General features: G+C 41.6%; 1 protein-coding gene across 2 annotated transcripts in view; it reads left to right on the top strand.

Annotated features, from left to right (window-relative positions):
- The first annotated feature begins 980 nt into the window (after window positions 1–980).
- LOC100660584 (zinc finger protein OZF-like) overlaps window positions 981–17483 on the top strand; it is a 50136-nt gene continuing 33633 nt past the window's right edge. Inside the window, exons 1-2 of one of the 2 annotated variants that reach the window (XM_023552371.2) lie at window positions 981–1127; window positions 7190–7301. In XM_023552371.2, coding sequence (XP_023408139.2) covers window positions 7299–7301 — 3 coding nt within the window. In that variant the 5' untranslated portion in view covers window positions 981–1127; window positions 7190–7298. Of the gene's footprint in view, window positions 7302–17483 lie in introns of both variants that reach the window. The other variant, XM_064280738.1, reaches the window with a different exon arrangement.

Below are 17483 nucleotides of genomic sequence, written 5' to 3'. Positions count from 1 at the left end.
ATTTCAGTTCTTAGCACCCCTCAGCCAGTACCTCTTGCTCACAGAGGTCTGTGTGTTGTGTTCTGTTCTGACCTCCAGGAGGTGGGCCAGATTGTTTATTCCACTCTCTGCTCTGCTTGTCTTTTTCCCAGCCTACTATGTGCAAAAAGGGGGAAGGGGTGGGGGAGCCCAACCGGCCCTGCTCTAACCTAGTCCTGTCTCAGTGTCTCAAGAGCACCCGCCAAGCTGTGCTCAGGGACAGGATGGAGCACGTGTGGAGGGTTTCTTGCCAAGGGTTGGGGTCATGGCTGAGGGACACTCTATGTCCTGTCAGGGCTGCAGTGTGGGCAATGCTGTTGGAGGCCTCTCTGCCTGTTGTCCCCCTTGGGCCACCCTCCATCTCTGCCCCAGTGTGCAAGGCATTACCTAGACGACCCCTGTGGGAACACCATGAAGAGGTTCCTGTGTCTGTGCAGCTGGGAGCCAGGCTTCCCACTCTCAGAAAAAGACACAGTTAGCAAGGGAGGAAGGCTATAATGAAGATTAACAGAGATAATGAGGGAAATTACATGATAAAAGGGGAATGCAACAAGAAGTCATAGCAATCCAAAATATGTACATAGAAAGAAAAACTGGTAGAGCAGAAAGACTAAAAAATCACAAGCCTATGGATATATATTTTAAAAAATCAGAAGGATATAGAAGTCCCCAAATCTGAAGTCCCACAGACCGGAAGCGGAAGTGCCTTGCACGACTCGCCGGCCATGTTTGGTCGCGCTCCGGCTTCTGTGCGGGATGTTCTGCGTGTTTCTGGGCCAGCCTGGTCCAGCAGCAGGGGCAGCCCGCGGGGCTAAGGGCACTACTCCAGCTGTCCTACTGGTCCTGGCCTCTCCGCCCTCCCTGGCCAGCTCCAGCCGCGCGACATTCTGTAGCCGAAGTGTGCCTGGGCCCTTCTGCCGCCGCCGCCGCCGCCGCCGCCGCCGTCGCTTTCTTGTTAACCGCCGCCGTCGCTTTCGTGTTGCCGCTGCTGCCTCCTCCGAAAGCCCAGCCCACGCGCCCGTGCGCGCCTGATCCGCGGCTGCTTTATGCGATTCCGGAATTGGGAAGGCAGAGTGGTGGACTGGACCTGGGTCTCGGTGCAGTGACAGGTAAAATCGTGTAAATCCTCGCTAAGCAAAAGTGTGCTTCTCAGTCCAGCAGCAGCACTTCACCCAGGAGTTTGTGAGAAAAGTAGAGTTTGATCTTCATTTAAGACCAGAGTAGTTAGCCTGCTCTGACCTGCTCCAGTCTTCCGTTGACCGTGCTCCCCCTGGTTTTCAGTGGTTCATCAGGGCAGGACTTTTGAGTAAGATTGTGGTGAGGAATATATCCACCCTCCCCCTACTTTAGTGGCTATAAGTTGTTTAAAAAAAAAAAAAAAATTTTTTTTTTTTTTTTTTTTAGGACATGAATTAAAAACCGTGAGCTGGGACTAGTACGTGCATTTAGGACCATATCTATCCCACTTTTGGGAGGAAAATATGTAGTGAGAGGCATATTTCAAGGAATATTTTTGGCTGAAAGGCAGAAATTTTTGTCACGATTTTGTCAGAAACGATATGGCCAACCATAGTTGGTCCGATGTAAAATGTGATGTAGCTGAACATGCTTAATACAGACGAGGAGCGATTGGTAGAGATCACACCCAGTGTTTTGCTAAGATCTTAAGGCTTAGCTTAGACAGGATTGGATGCTGGTGATTCAGGCACAAGCTCTACCAAAGAGCCACATTTCTTAATAGGGTTAAGGTTTCTTGGAACAAATGCCGTGCATATTCCCAGTGTCAGAGCAGTGAATATTAGGAATGAGGGCAAAATGCCAGGCATATGTAATGACACTAATCAAAATAATTAAATCCCAGAAGGTCAGTAACACTACAGTGTTGCAAAAAGTACCTCATCATTTGTAATAATTATTTTGCAAAGTACTCTTGCTTACATAAATGTGAAATGTGCAAATATTAGGAAGTCATGATTTATAGTAAGTAATTTTGCGCATGAAGTAGTTAAGCTTAAAGTGATGAATAATACTGTGTTTGGCATCTGTAACATGATGAAGAAAAAAACTTTTTCAAAGATGAAGGTTTTCCCTGCCAATCTGCCTTTGCACCAAATAATTTCCTCTAACTAGGGGAAAATCTTTTACCACAGGAATCCCATAATTCTCATAATTCAGGATTCATTTTCACATGTCACCTTCTCAGAGAGTGACAGTCTAGCATGGGAGACAATTTTAAATAATGAAGAGTCAGGGACATTTGACGGCCTATATCTTTTTTTTTTTTTTTAGTAAAAGGAACCAACCTTAGACTCAGGCTAGACAGCTAGATGGGTAAAATTATTTAAGTGGGATTTAGCTGCATACATGGTTGAGGGGGTTTTATAGCAGGTGGGAGGGGTGAGGGTGGAGAGGGTATTTCAGTTGAGAAAAAAATTCCTGAGGCGGGATGTAAGTCAGACTGGAGGAGGCAATGGCAACGTGTTCAGAACCATGCTGACTGTTCTGTGCTTTTTTATAGGCCAGTGGACAGCCACTGACAAGCATTATGCAGAGATGAATGTACGTTTGTGGTTTAAAACAGAAAACTCCAATTCCTGTACTGCAAATAGATTTTGGAAAAGAAAACTATGAATGATGTTAAGCACGAGCTTGTTGTGAACAAGTTAAGAAAGATTGAAGTGCTTAGACATGGAGGTTGGCTGTGGATCAGGAAGATAGTGAAATGATATAATGTAGATGGTTCAAAGGGCATCGGTTGATAGAATGTTCATTCCTTTAGTTATAGGCTCTAGAGCAGTGAGTGCTGCTCAAACTGGAATGTAGATGTGGATAACCTGGGAATCTTGTTAAAATGTGGATGTTGATTTAGCAGGTCTGGAGTGGGGCTTCAGAGGCTACATATCTGATAAGCTTCCAATGTATACTGAAAATAATAAGTATAGAAATAAGGATGTGAATTCACATTAGAGAGTGCTATTACAGAAAATTAAAGACAGGAAATAAAGAAAAGTCCAAAATGGATGCCAGAAGAGACTCTAAAAGTTGCTTTTGAACATAGAGTAGTTAAAGTGAAAGGGAGAAATGATGAAGTAAAAGAACTGAACAGAAGATTTCAAAGGGTGGTTCGAGAAGACAGAGTAAAGTATTATAATGACATGTGCGAAGACCTGGAGATAGGAAACCAAAAGGGAAGAACACGCTTGGCATTTTGCAAGCTGAAAGAATGGAAGAAAAAATTCAGTCCTCGAGTTGCTATTGAAGAATTCTAGCAGGAAAGTATTGAAGATGCAGGAAACATCAAAAGATGGAAGGAATACACAAGGTCACTGTACCAAAAATTTGATCAACATTCAGCCGTTTCTGGAGACGACATAGGATCAAGAACCGATGGTACTGAAGGAAGAGGTCCGAGCAGCATTGAAGATCTTGATGAAAAACAAGCCTCCAGGAATTGATGGAGTATCAATTGAGATGTTTCAACAAATGGATGTAATGCTGGAAGTGCTCATTCGTCTATGCCAAGAAATTTGGAAAACAGCTAGCTGGCAAACCGACTGAAAGAGATCCCTATTTGCACCCATTCCAAAGAAAGGTGATTCAACAGAAGGTGGACGTTATCAAGCAACGTCATTAATATCACACCCAAGCAAAATTTGCTGAAGATTATTCAAAAGCAGTTGCCACAGTACATGTACAGGAAACTGCCAGATTCAAGCTGGATTCAGAAGAGGCGTATGGAACAAGGGATACCATTGCTGATGTCAGATGGATCATGGCTATTAAGCAGAGAATACCAGAAAGATATTTACCTGTGTTTTATTGACTATACAAAGGCATTGGAGTGTGGGGATCAGAACAAATTGTGGATAACGTTGTGAAGAATGGGAATTGCAGAATACTTAATTGTGCTCATGAGAAACCTGTATGTAGACCAAGAAGCAGTTGTTTGAACAGAACGAGGGGATACTGTGTGATTTAAAGTCAGGAAAGGTATGCGTCAGGGTTGTATCCTTTCACCATAGTTATTCAATCTGTATACTGAGCAAATAATCCGAGAAGCTGAACTATATGAAGAAGAACAGAGCATCAGGATTGGAAGAAGACTCATTAACAATCTGCGATATGCAGATGACACAGTCTTGCTTGCTGAAAGTGAAGAGGACTTGCACTTAACTGATGAAGATCAAAGACCACAGCCTTCGGTATGGATTACACCTCAACATAAAAAAAAAAAAATTCTCACAACTGGATCAATAAGCACCATCACGATAAACGGAGAAGAGATTGAAGTTTTCAGGGATTTAATTTTACTTGGTCCCACAACCAACACCCGTGGAAACAGCAGTCAAGAAATCAAATGACGCATCGCATTGGACAAATCTGCTGCAAAAGAGCTCTTTAAGGTGTATAATAGCAAAGATGTCACTTTAAGGACTAAAGTGCACCTGACCCAAGCCATGGTGTTTTCAGTGAACTCATATGCATGTGAAAGCTAGACAATGAATAAGGAAGACTGAAGAAGAATTGATGCCTTTGAATTATAGTGTTGGCCAAGAATATTGAATATACCATGGACTGCTGTAAGAATGAACAAACCTGTCTTGGAAGAAGTACAGCCAGAATGCTCATTAGAAGCAAGGATGGCAGGACTTGTTCTCACATACTTTGAACATGTTATCAGGAGGGATCAGTCCCTAGAAAAGGACATCATGCTTGATAAAGTAGAGGGTCAGTGAAAAAGAGGAAGACCCACTGCAAGATGGATTGACACAGTGGCTCCAACAATGGACTCAAGCATAACAACAATTGTGAGGATGGCACGGGACTGGGCAGTGTTTTTGTTCTGTTGTATGTAGTGTTGCTATGAGTATGAGTTGGAACCAACTCGACAGCGCTTAGCAACAACATTACAGAAAATTACATTGATGGGAAACTGCCAGAAATTCAAGCTAGATTCAGAAGTGGACGTGGAATGAGGGGTATTACTGCTGTTGTCAGATGGATCTTGGCTGAAAGGAGAGTATACTAGAAAGATGTTTACTGTGTTTTATTGACCATACCAAGGCATTCAGCTTTGTGGATCATAAGAAATTATGGATAAAGTTGCGAAGAATGGGAATTCCAGAACACTTCGGTGTGCTCATGTGGTACCTATGTATAGAACAACAGACAGTCCTTCAAACAGATCAAGGGGATACTGCATGTTTTAAAATCTGGAAAGGTGTGTGTTGGGGTTGTATCCTTTCACCATACTTAATCAGTCTGTATGCTGAGTAGATAAACCGAGAAGCTGGACTGTATGAAGAAGAACGCAGTTTGGGGCTGGAGGAAGACTAATTAAGAACTTGCCATATGCAGGTGACACAGTCTTGCTTGCTGAAAGTGAAGAGGACTTTAAGCACTTACTGATGAAGGTCAAAGACTACAGCCTTCAGTAGAGCTTACACCTCAACGTAAAGAAAACAAAAATCCTCACAACTGGGCCAGTCAGCCACATCAAGATTAAGGGAGAAAATGTTGAAATTGTCAACAATTTCATTTTACTTGGAACCACAATCAATGCCCATGGAAGCAGCAGTCAAGAAATCAAAGGATGTATTGCATTGGGCAAATCTGCTTCGAAAGACCTCTTTAAAGCGTTAAAAAGCGAAAATGTCACTTTGAGGACTGAGGCGCACCTGACCCAAGCCATCATATTTTCAGTCACCTCATATGCGTGCAAAAGCTGGACAATGAATAAGGAAGACCGAAAAGAACTGACATCTTTAAATTATGGTGTTGGTGAAGAATATTGAATATATCATGGGCTGCCAGAATAACAAACAAGTCTGTCTTGGAAGAATGCAGCCAGAACACTCCTTGGAAGAGAGAATGGTGAGGTTTTGTCTCATGCATTTGGGACATCAGGAGAGACCAGTTCCTGGAGAAGGACTTCATGCCTGGTAAGGCAGAGGTTCATCGAAAAAGAGGAGGACCCTCAATGAGATGGGTTGACACCGTGGCTGCAACAGTAAGCTGAAACATGACAACAATTGTGATGATGGCACAGGAGCGGGCAGTGTTTTTGTTCTTTTGTACATAGGGTCACTAAGAGTCAGAACTGACTTGATAGCACCTAACAACACAGCACAGCAGCTACAGAAAATAATAAAAGCAAGAATGATGCCGAAAGGGGAGACTCTGGTACAAAGATTATGTGAGAGAGAACGTTTATACTGAGATCAAGAAATAAAAGAGTAGAAGTCAGCTGGGTGGAGAAGCAGGGTGAGAAGTTACAAGAACAGAGACAGGAGGCTGCCCCTTAAAAAATACTTACTCTTTTTCTGATTTATTGGTTGATCGATTTATTATAATGTTGAAAGAGAAAGTGTCAGGAATCCTCCCAGATTTACAGAAAGCTTGGCGACTGGTGGAGTCATGGGCAGTAAGCCAAGGGGAAAAGAAAAGTGTGTGGGAGAGAGGTGTTAATTGCAAAATCAACAGGAGAAATACCGGTCATATATTACAATGCTAGAAATGAAATGAAAATTAGTAAGAAAATGCAAAGCACAAGAGAAGTGTTTTAAGTGCATGTAATAAAAAAATCAATGATGCATGACAAGGTATTGACCAAACTCGAAAAATATATTCTCCCTGAAAAGCACCCATGTTGATATCAAAGTATGTATGTTGATCAAAAAAAGGTAAAGTTATATAGGTGAACTCACAACCTCAACCTTGGACCCCTGAATTCCTGGAGGAAATCAGGTTCAAATTTTGTAGCCTGTCCAGGCCTTGGTGCCCCTGATGTTCTGGTGTGATTAAATTCCACCATCTGTTACCTTGTTGCCAGAAGGAAGAGACCTGTGGAGCAGCGGGAAGAGTGCAGGTACGTGCTCTGGAGGGCTGAAGCCTGTTCTGCCTTAAATGCAAATACCCTCAGTGTGGCTGGGAGGAATCCCTGCCCAGGGAAAGAGCTGAAGGCCAAGAACCTGTCACTTACTGGTTACTCAACACTGTTTCCTTCCCATCCTTCTTCCATTTCAGATCCCAGGTATGGCACAGAGAGAACTAGTCCAGTCTAGGCAGTTAGAGTTCCTGGGAGACAATCTCCCATATCCATGTAGTCACAAGTAAGGATTTCAACTGCCCTGGTTGGTGTGTGAACCAAACATTATTCATCTGCCTCCAGGCTGCCTAGTGGCCCTGCTTCCAGTTCCATCCCTCTTAGAATCCTTCTCAGTGGCTTCTTGGGCTTGGAGAGGACATTTAATTAGACTTCTAGAAGCTGGAGCAAGGAAATGGTGAGTATCACAGAGAACTGGGTTATTCTTACTGTAAGGGGTAAAGGTTAGATATGAATTGTTTGGGGACCAGCTGTGTACTCCAGACCTGTGGTAGTTTAGTGAGATTAAAAGGTGGCAGAGGAGGCCAAGGGACTGAACACAAAAAGGCATCCCAATGCCCTCTTCCGCTGTCACTAGGCCCTTCATTTATGCATATGTGGGTTTTCAAGCCTTCGATGACTGGGGTCACCTTCTGTATGTGATTCTCAAAACTGGCACTATGGGGCATTAACATTCCCACCGTGGGCCTTGGTGCTTTGTGTTGAATGACAGTCTCCTGAGCAGAGCCTGAAGATGGAGCAGCTCTGGCTGCGGAGGCTGAGCCCCAGGCCCTCCAGGGCCATCCTTGTCCCATCACTGCAAACAATTTTCTTGGCATTTCCCAGGCACTGGAGCCATTTCTGTGTAGTTCTGAGACTATGCTCCACCTCTCACACTGTGTGATGGAATAAAGAATGGGGAAGAGAGTAGCTGAAGATCCCTGACTCTGTGGGATCCAAGGTGGTGGTAGTACTCTCCTGATCTCACCAAAGGAATGAGGCTGGGGACAGTGAGTCCACCTGGATCCTGTGTGGGATCTCTAGACCCCTCCTTTTTTCCAGTGGGGAGTGCTTTCTCTTGAGGCTTTCAGGTGTGTAAGAAGCATGATTCCCCAATCCAGTCCTTGTCCCCCCAGCTATTTATGTCTAGAGCTAGTATTGTTCGGTGTTGTTGAGTTGGTTCCAACTCGTAATGACCCTGTGTACAACAGAACTAAGCACCGCCCAGCCCTGTGCCATCCTCACAGTCGTTGCTATATTTAAGCTCATTTTTGCGGCTACTTTGTCTATCCACTTCATTGAGGGTCTTCTTCTTTTTCACTGACCCTCTACTTTATCAAGCATGATGTCCTTTTCTGGGGACTGCTCCCTCTTGATAACAAAGTACGGGAGACAAAGTCTGACGATTCTTGCTTCTAAGGAGCATTCTGGCTATACCTCTTCCTGGAGAGATTTGTTCGTTCTTCCAGCAGTCCATTGTATATTCAGTATTCTCTGCCAACACCATAATTCAGAGGGTTAATTCTTCTTTAGTCTTCCATATCGATTGCATCTTGGTATTAAATCTCTACAATTTTGGGCTACTCTCCTCAGTCTTGAATTAGAAGCTAAAATTAAAGTGTTCTTTTTTTACTAGGAGCTCCTTTCCAGGCGCTCCTTGGAAACTCTATGGGGCAGCTCTACTCTGTCCTGTAGGGTCGCTACGAGTCGGAATCGACTCGACAGCACTAGGTTTTTTACTAGAGAAGCTCATTATGTGAGATGAGTGTATTTAAGTTCTTGAGTTTACGGTTTCCACAGCAAACATTTCTACGTGAATTTGTATGTCTCTACTGAGAATTTTTTATTTTAACGGATATAAATCTTGTGTTAAATATTTTAGCCATTTTAAAAACATTCTCTTGGCTGAGATAAAATGGCATTTGTTGTTATTGTTAGGCACCACTGAGTCAGTTTCTGACTCATGGTGACCCCGTGTGACGGAGTAGAACCGTCCCGCAGAGTTTTCTAGGCTGTAATCTTTATGGAAGCAGATCACCATGTCTTACTCCTGCAGAGCTGTTGGGTGGGGTTGAACCGCCAGTCTTTTGGTTAGCAGCTGAGAGTTTAAGAGCGCTTAACAGTTGTGCCGCCAGGCTTCTCAGAAAAAGTACAGACTCTGATATCCCTGGTCACTGTGTTTAGAAAAAAAACTCTAATTTACATTTTTCTGATTTTGCATTTTTCTGTTAGACCGTGGAATAACTGTTAGGTCCTAGTTCAGTTTTAAATGTTTTATAATTGCAAATAAACATCCCTAGTAAAAACCTTAAATATCTCGTATGAATTATATCACGTTTAAAAGTACAATTTAGTGTTACTTATATTATTTCAATAGGTAATACCTTCAAAGTTCAAAACTCAGTATGAACTTAATAAAAAGTATACTTTGTGAAGACTTCTTCCTCCTGTTGTCCCCACCCATCACCCAGCACATTCGTCCTCCACCAGCCACCTTTAGATAACCAGCAGTGTCACTTTCTGAGGAGCCCTGGTGGCACAGTGGTTAAATGCTTGGCTGCTAACCTCAAGGTTGGCAGTTCAAACCCGCCAGCCACTCCCTTGAAGAAGGATGTGGTGATCTGTTCCCATAAAGGTTTCAGCCCAGGAAACCCAATGGAGCAGTTCTGCTCTGTCCTGTAGGGCCACTATGAGTTGAATTGACTTGAAGGCATTGGGGGGAAATCACTTTTTTAAGCTTCTTGCAGTGTTTTCTTTTTGTAAAAGCAAACAAATATGAATAGAAATTTTTATTTATTTCCCTGGATGGCACCCAACAACAACAGTTTTGTAAATCAAGAGGTAGCATGGAATTTACGCTTGCTTTTTAATGAAATTATCCTGGAGATCTTTTTATAACCATACATAAACCTGTTGCCATTGAGTTGATTCCAACTCATAGTGACCCAGTAGGACGGAGTAGAACTGCCACATAGAGTTTCCAAGGTTGTATATCTTTACAGAAGCAGACTCCACGTCTTTCTCCCGCAGAGTGGCTAGTGGGTATGAACCGCCCACCTTTCGGTTAGCAGCAGAGTGCTTTAACTACTGTGCCACCCAGGCTCCTTATAACCATACATAGAAAACCAAACCAAACCCACTGCCGTCGAGTCGATTCCGACTCATAGTGACCCTATAGAACAGATTAGAACTACCCCATAGAGTTTCCAAGGAGCACCTGGTGGATTCGAACTGCCCACCTCTTGGTTAGCAGCCGTAGCACTTAACCACTACGCCACCAGGGTTTCCATAACCATACATAGTGAACTTAAATCTAAATTCTTATAAAACTCTGTAATACTGTATAAGGTTGATCTTAGTTTTGTTGTTTTTGACCATATTGCCATGAATGGACACTTGTATTGTTTCCAATATTTTGTTTTTACAAAGCTTGCTCTAGTGAATAGAATTGTAAATTTTTAATATGCAGGCATCAAAAGTTTAGGTATAAAAGTCGTTCTGAACTAAGACAAGTCAAAAAGAAGAGGTTTTCACCTGACTTTTTAAAATTAATATATGCAAATTACATTTCTTTCAAGTTTTATATAATCCTTTAAACTTTTTCTTGTCTACTATATCATAAATCAGGAGTGTGTAAACTTTTTTGTATAGTTTAAATAATACTAATCTAAATTCTGAGTCAGAATCAACTCAACGGCACTGGGACTGGGTAAATTCCTGATAATAGATAGACCTTGGTCAGTTTTTATGGCCTCTCAGTGTGTCCTGCCCTGATCGCATCTCCTCCTGCTTGGAGATTATTAATACCTGTATTGTAGCTTATTTTATTACCATTATTATCTCTATTATCATATGTTTACCACCCAAGTCTTAGCCCTGTAAACTCTATATTGTTTACTTTTGCCTCGTTTGAGATTTTTGTAAATTCAGTCTGTACTCTGAGTTCTTCGACTGACTTGTTTTCCTCAGGATGCTTTTAGCCTCATACGTGTTGATGTCTGTAGCTCTAGTCTATCCATGTGCCTATGTATGCATCTTCCCATTGTATGAATGGGCCGCAGTTTACCTATCCATTGTAGGGCTTACAGAATTTGGGTGACTGAGTGTAAGCTTTGCTCTTGGGAAGGTTGCTGCTCTTCTGTTCATTCTCTTTCCAGGTTCCACGTGCTCTTGCATAATAAATCTCCAGTGAGGGGAAATTGCTGAGTTGCAGATCATAGCCAGGTTCAAATTTACAAGAGATACTGGTGCATTTTACAAATTTTCCCTCCCACAAAGTATGCGTATGTAGTTTATTTGTTCCATCTGCTTTCCAACCATAAGAGTTTTCCAATTAATTTTTGCTCTTTTAAAGAGTATGGGATCGTATCTTATTTTGATTTTATTCTGCAGTTACCTTACAGTGCTCCATTACTGACAAGGCTGTGCATATTTTCCGATTGTTAATTTATATTTCTATGACATTTTAGGTCTTCTTTATAAACTTTGGAAATTTTTCTCTTAGTATGTAACTTATCTTTTCAAGCATTTTCCTGCCTTTTGATGAACAATTGTATATTTTAATACAGTTGAATTTGTCAAACTGATTCTTTATGTCTTACTCTTCTTATTTCAGAACTTTTTCCCTCTATTCTGGTGTCATTAGTTCATTTGCTTATAACTTTTGAAAGTATAATTTTTCATTTTCGTATTTAAACCTAATCTACCTGGAATTAATTTTTTTTTTAATAATTTTTATTGTGCTTTAAGTGAAAGTTTACAAATCAAATCAGTCTCTCACACAAAAACCCATATGCACCTTGCTACACACTCCCAATTACTCTCCCCCTAATGAGACAGCCCGCTCTCTCCCTCCCTGGAATTAATTTTCGCATATGGAATACATAAACCAAACCCGTTGTCATTATGATGATTCTGACTCATGGTGACCCCCCGTGTTACAGAAAAACTGTTCTGTAATGTTTTTTTGACTGTAATCTTCATGGCATCGGATCAACAGGCCTTTCTTTAGTGATGCCGCTGGTGGATTCAAATCTCCAGTCATTAGGTTACTAGTTGAATGTAAACTGTGCTATCCAGGGACCTATGGAGCACATCAGAATAGATTTACTATTCCAGTTAGGTAATTAGTTGATACTACCTACATATTAAAGTGTCTTCTTTCTATCTCTGTCCTACAGTGCTTGCTGGGTACTTTTCTAGGAAATTTTTTTTTCCTCCGCATTGGTCTCTTTGTATATTCCTGTGCTGATACTATACTGATACTACACTATAGTATACGAATCTTTGCCATCCAGTCGTTTCTAACTCATAGCAACCCTACAGGACAGAGTAGAACTGCCCCATAGGGTTTCCAAGGCTGTGATCTTTATGGAAGCAGACTGCCACATCTTTCTCCCATGGAGTGACTGGTTTGAACTATTGATTTTTCAGTTAGCAGCTGGGTGGGTACAGCTTTATTTACAAAATAAATATAGAAAAATATAATGTTACATATGATATTTTTGGACAAGCCCCTGTGCCTTATTCCTCTATCTTGGCTCTTTGTGGACATTTGCACTTCCTTATAAATTTTTTATTATTATTATTTTTAATGAAGGCTGTTTCCTCTTCCTGGAACAATCTCTTCTCAGATATTCCTTTGGTAATTCCTTTGCATCCCTCGATCTTAGCTCAAATCTTTCTTTTTAATGAAGTCTACTCTGAATAGCCTAATTAATATTACTGCTTGCATTGTCAGCACTGTCCATAATCTGGATCCTGCTCTAGTTTTTCTCAATCATACTTATCACATTTACATAAGATATATGATTTAACGTCGGGTCGTTGATTTCAGATTCCCCAACTCTTAGAGAGCTTTGTTTGTCATTGATACATCCCAATTATATAGAAGAGTGTCTTACACATATTTTAGCTTACCTGATTTTCTATTCATTCTACTTTTTTTTTTAATAGAGTTTATTTTTTAAAGCAGTTTTGTGTTTATACAGAAGGATGGAGTGGAACAGAGTTCCCATGTGCCCCTACATCCTCCTGCCCCTCTTCAGTATTCTCTATTATAACATCTTGCATTAGTTTGCTACAGTTGTTACAATTGATCATCCAATATTGATACATTATCAACAACTGAAGGCCATAGTTCACATTAGGGTGTCCTCTTTATGTTGTACACTTTATGGGTTTTAACAAATGGCGTAATATGCATTTTTGTATTGTACAGAATAATTACAGTATTGTACAGAATAATTTCAATGCCCTGAAAATCTTTTATGCTCGACGTATTTACCCCTTCCCCTGAAACCCTGCAACCACTAATATTTTTTAACTATCTCTATAGTTTAGCCTTTTCCAGAATGTTATAGAGTTGGAGTCATATAGTATGTAGCCTTTTTAAATTGGCTGCTTTTACTTAACAATATTCATTTAAGGTTTTGCCATGTCTTTTTGTGACTCGATAGCTCATTTCTTTTTATTGGTGAATAATATTCCAATGTATAGATTCACTGTCATTCAGTGGTAGAATTCTTGCCTTCCATATCAGAGACCCAGGTTTGATTTCCTGGCCAGCGCACCCCAGGTGCAGCCACCACTCATCTGTCAGTAGAGGCTTTTATATTTTTGTGATGCTGAACAGATTTCAGTGGAATGTCCATACCAAGACAAAGTAGATAGAAAGGCCTGGTTGTCTACTTACAAAAATTAAGCCAGTGACATCCCTATGGTTTACATCAGTCCGATCCCCTTGTGCATGGGGTTGCCATGAGTTGGTGGCTGACTTTTGATGGAACTGTCATGGATTGAATTGTGACCCCCGATTCTATCAGTTTGGCTAGGCCATGACTCCCCATTTTGTGTGGTTGTCTTCCATTTTGTGATTGTAATTTTCCTATGTGCTGTAAATCCTAATCTCTGCCTGTGGTTTATGAGGCACGATTAGATTATGTTAAAGAGTATTAGGGTGGGATTGTAACACTCTTACTAAGGTAACATCCCAGATCCAATGTAAAGGGAGTTTCCCTGGGGTGTGGCCTGTACCACCTTGTATCTTGTAAGAGATAAAAGGAAAGGGAAGCAAGCAGAGACAGGGGACCTCATACCAGCAAGAAACTAGTGCTGGGAGCAGAGCACATCCTTTGGACCTGGGTTTTGGCACCTGAGAAGCCCCTAAACCAGGGAAAGATTGATGACAAGGACCTTCCTCCAGAGCCAGCAGAGAGGAAGCCTTTCCCTGGAGCTGATGCCCTGAATTTGGACTTCTAGCCTACTAGACTGTAAGATAATAAACTTCAGTTTGTTGAAACCATCCACTTGTGATATTTCCGTTACAGCAACACAGCAACTAATAGCAAGAACAACATGGACGTACCACAGTTTGCTTACCCCTTTACTATTGAAGGACATCTTGGTTGCTTCCAATTTTTGGCAGTTATGAACAAAGCTGCTATAAACATTTGTATGCCAGCTTTTATGTGGAAAAAATGTTTTCGACTCATTTGGATAGATACTACAGAGTGCAGTTGCTGGGTCATATCGTAAGACTCATTAACAACCTGCAATATGAAGATGACACAACCTTGCTTGCTGCAAGTGAAGAGGACTTGAACCACTTACTGATGAAAGTCAAAGACTACAGCCTCAGTGTGGATTACACCTCAACATAAAAGAAAAATCATCACAGCTGGACCAATAAGCAACATCATGATCAACAGAGAAAAGATTGACGTTTTCAGGAATTTCATTTTACTTGGATCCACAAACAACACCCAATAGAAACAACAGCCAAGAAATCAAATGACAAATTGCATTGAGCAAATCTACAGAAAACTTCTTTAAACAACATGGTAAGAGTATGTTCAGTTTTGTAAGGAACTGCCAAACTGTTTTCCAAAGTAGCTGTATTATTTTGCCTTCCCACCCAATAACTGAGTTCCTGTTGCTCCACATCCTCAACTGCTTTTGGTGTTATCAGTGGTTTAGATTTTAACCATTCTAATAATTTTTTTTTTTTTAATACATAGGTGGTGGTGGTTAGGTACCGTCAAATCAGTTCTGACTCACAGCGACCCTGTGTACAACAGAATGGAACACTGTGCCGTCCTGCGCCATCCTAACAGCCATTGCTGTGCTTGAGCCCATTGCTGTAGCCACTGTGTCAATCAGTGTCGTTAAGGGTCCTCTTCTCTTTCACTGACCCCGACTTTACCAAGCATGATGTCCTTCTCTGGGGACTGGTCCCTCCTGATACCATGTCTGAAGTATATGAGATGAAGTCTCTCTATTCTTGCTTATAAGGAGCAGTCTGGTTGTACTTCTTCCAAGACAGATTTCTTTGTTCTTCTGGCAGTTCATGGTGTCTTCAGTATTCTTCACCAGCACCATAACTGAAAGGCATCAGATCTTCTTTGTCTTCCTTATTCATTGTCCAGCTTTTGCATGCATGTGAGACTGTTGAAAATACCATGGCTTGGGTCAGACGCACCTTAATCCTCAAGGTGTTATCTTTGCTTTTTAACACTTTAAAGAGATCTTTTGCAGCAGATTCGCCCAGTGCAACACATCATTTAGATTTCTTGACTGCTGCTTCCATGGACGTTCATTGTGGATCCAGGGAAAATGAAATCCTTGACAACTTCAATCTTTTCTCCATTTATCGTGATGTTGCTTATTGGTCGAGTTGTGAGGATTTTTGTTTTCTTGATGTTGAAGTGTAATCCATACTGAAGGCTGTAGTCTTTGATCTTTATCAGTAATTATTTCAAGTCCTCTTCACTTTCAGCAAGCAAGATTGTGTCATCTGCTTATCACAGGTTGTTAATGAGTCTTCCTCCAACCCTGATTACACGTTAGGTACATACATAAAAACATAGGTAAAAACCAAACCCGGTGCTGTCGAGTCGATTCTGACTCACAGCAACCTTATAGGACTACATACATAGGTAGTGGCGTCTTACTGTTTCAGTTTGCAATTCCCTAGTGACAGAAGCCACCATGTGTCTGTCAGTTTCTAGTACAGTGGTGGCTTCTGTGCTGCTGTGATACTGGAAGCTTTGCCACTGAAATTTCAAATACTAGGAGGCTCACCTTTGGTGGATGCGTTTCATCAGCGCTTCCAGATTAAGACAGACTAGGAAGGAGGACGTGGCAGTCTACTTCTGAAAAATTGGCCAGTGAAAAACTTAAGAATAGCGGCCGAATATTTTGTCTGATACAGTGCCAGAAGGTATGCCTTTCAGATTGGAAGGCACTCAGAATACGACTGGGGAAGAGCTGCATCCTCAAAGTAGAGTCAACCTTAATAACGTGGATGGAGTCAAGCTTTCGGGACCTCCGTTTGCTAATGTGGCATGACTCAAAATGAGAAGAAACCGCTGCAGACATCCATTAAATATCGAAATGTGGAATGTATGAAGTATGAATCTAGAAAAATTGGAAGTCAAAAATGAAATGGAATGCATGGAAATCAATATCCTAGGCATTAATGGCCGAAATTGGTATTGGCCTTTTTTTTTTTAGTTATGCTTTATGTGGAAGTTTACAGCTCAAGTTAATTTCTCATACAAAAAGATAAACACCTATTGTTTTGTGACATTAGTTGCAATCCCCGCGATGTTACAGCACACTCCTCCTTTCCACCCCAGGTTCCCTGTGTCTGTTCAACCAGTTCCTGTCCCTTCCTGCCTTCTTGTCCTGCCTTTGGACAGGAGCTGCCCATTTGGTCTCGTGTATCTGGTTGAACTAAGAAGCACACACCTCACGTGTGTTAGTTTTTGTTTTATAGTACTGTCTAACCTTTGAAGAATGGGCTTCAGGAATGGTTTCAGTTCTGGGATAACAGAGCATCCAGGGGCCATAGTTGTGGGGATTCCTCCAGTCTCTGTCAGACCATTAAGCCTCATCTTTTTAAGTGAATTTGAGTTCTGCTCCGTACTTTTCTCCTGCTCCGTCCAGGATCCTATGTTGTGTTCCCTTTTCAGGGTGGTCATTGGTGGTAGCCAGGCACCATCTAGTTCTGGTCACAGGCTGGTGGAGTCTCTAGTTTATGTGGCCCTTTCTGTCTCTTGGGCTGATATTTTCCTTGTGCCTTTGGTTTTCTTTCTTTCTTTCTTTTTTAATTTTTATTGTGCTTTAAGTGAAAGTTTACAAATCAGGTCAGTCTCCCATACAAAAATGTATATGTACCTTGCTGTGTACTCCTAATTGCTCTCCCCATAATGAGACAGCATACTCCTTCTCTCCACTCTCTATTTTCATATCCATTCACCCAGCTTCTGACCCCCCTGCCCTCTCATCTTCCCTCCAGACAGGAGCTGGCCACATAGTCTCATGTGTCTACTTGAGCCAAGAAGCTCATTCTTCACCAGTATCTTTTTCTATTGCATAGTCCAGTCCAATCCCTGTCTGAATAGTTGGCTTTGGGAATGGTTCCTGTCGTGTGCCAACAGAACGTCTGGGAACCATGACCTCCGGGGTCCTTCTAGTCTCAGTCAAAGCATTAAGTGTGGTCTTTTTACGAGAATTTGAGGTCTGCATCCCACTGCTCTCCTGCTCCCTTGGAGTTTCTCTGTTGTGTTCCTGTCAGGGCATTCATTGGTTATAGCTG

This window comes from Loxodonta africana, chromosome 3, assembly GCF_030014295.1.
Source record: "Loxodonta africana isolate mLoxAfr1 chromosome 3, mLoxAfr1.hap2, whole genome shotgun sequence".
Taxonomy (NCBI): domain Eukaryota; kingdom Metazoa; phylum Chordata; class Mammalia; order Proboscidea; family Elephantidae; genus Loxodonta; species Loxodonta africana.
The sequence above is the reverse complement of the archived record's forward strand: the minus strand, read 5'-3'. Positions and strand labels throughout refer to the sequence as shown.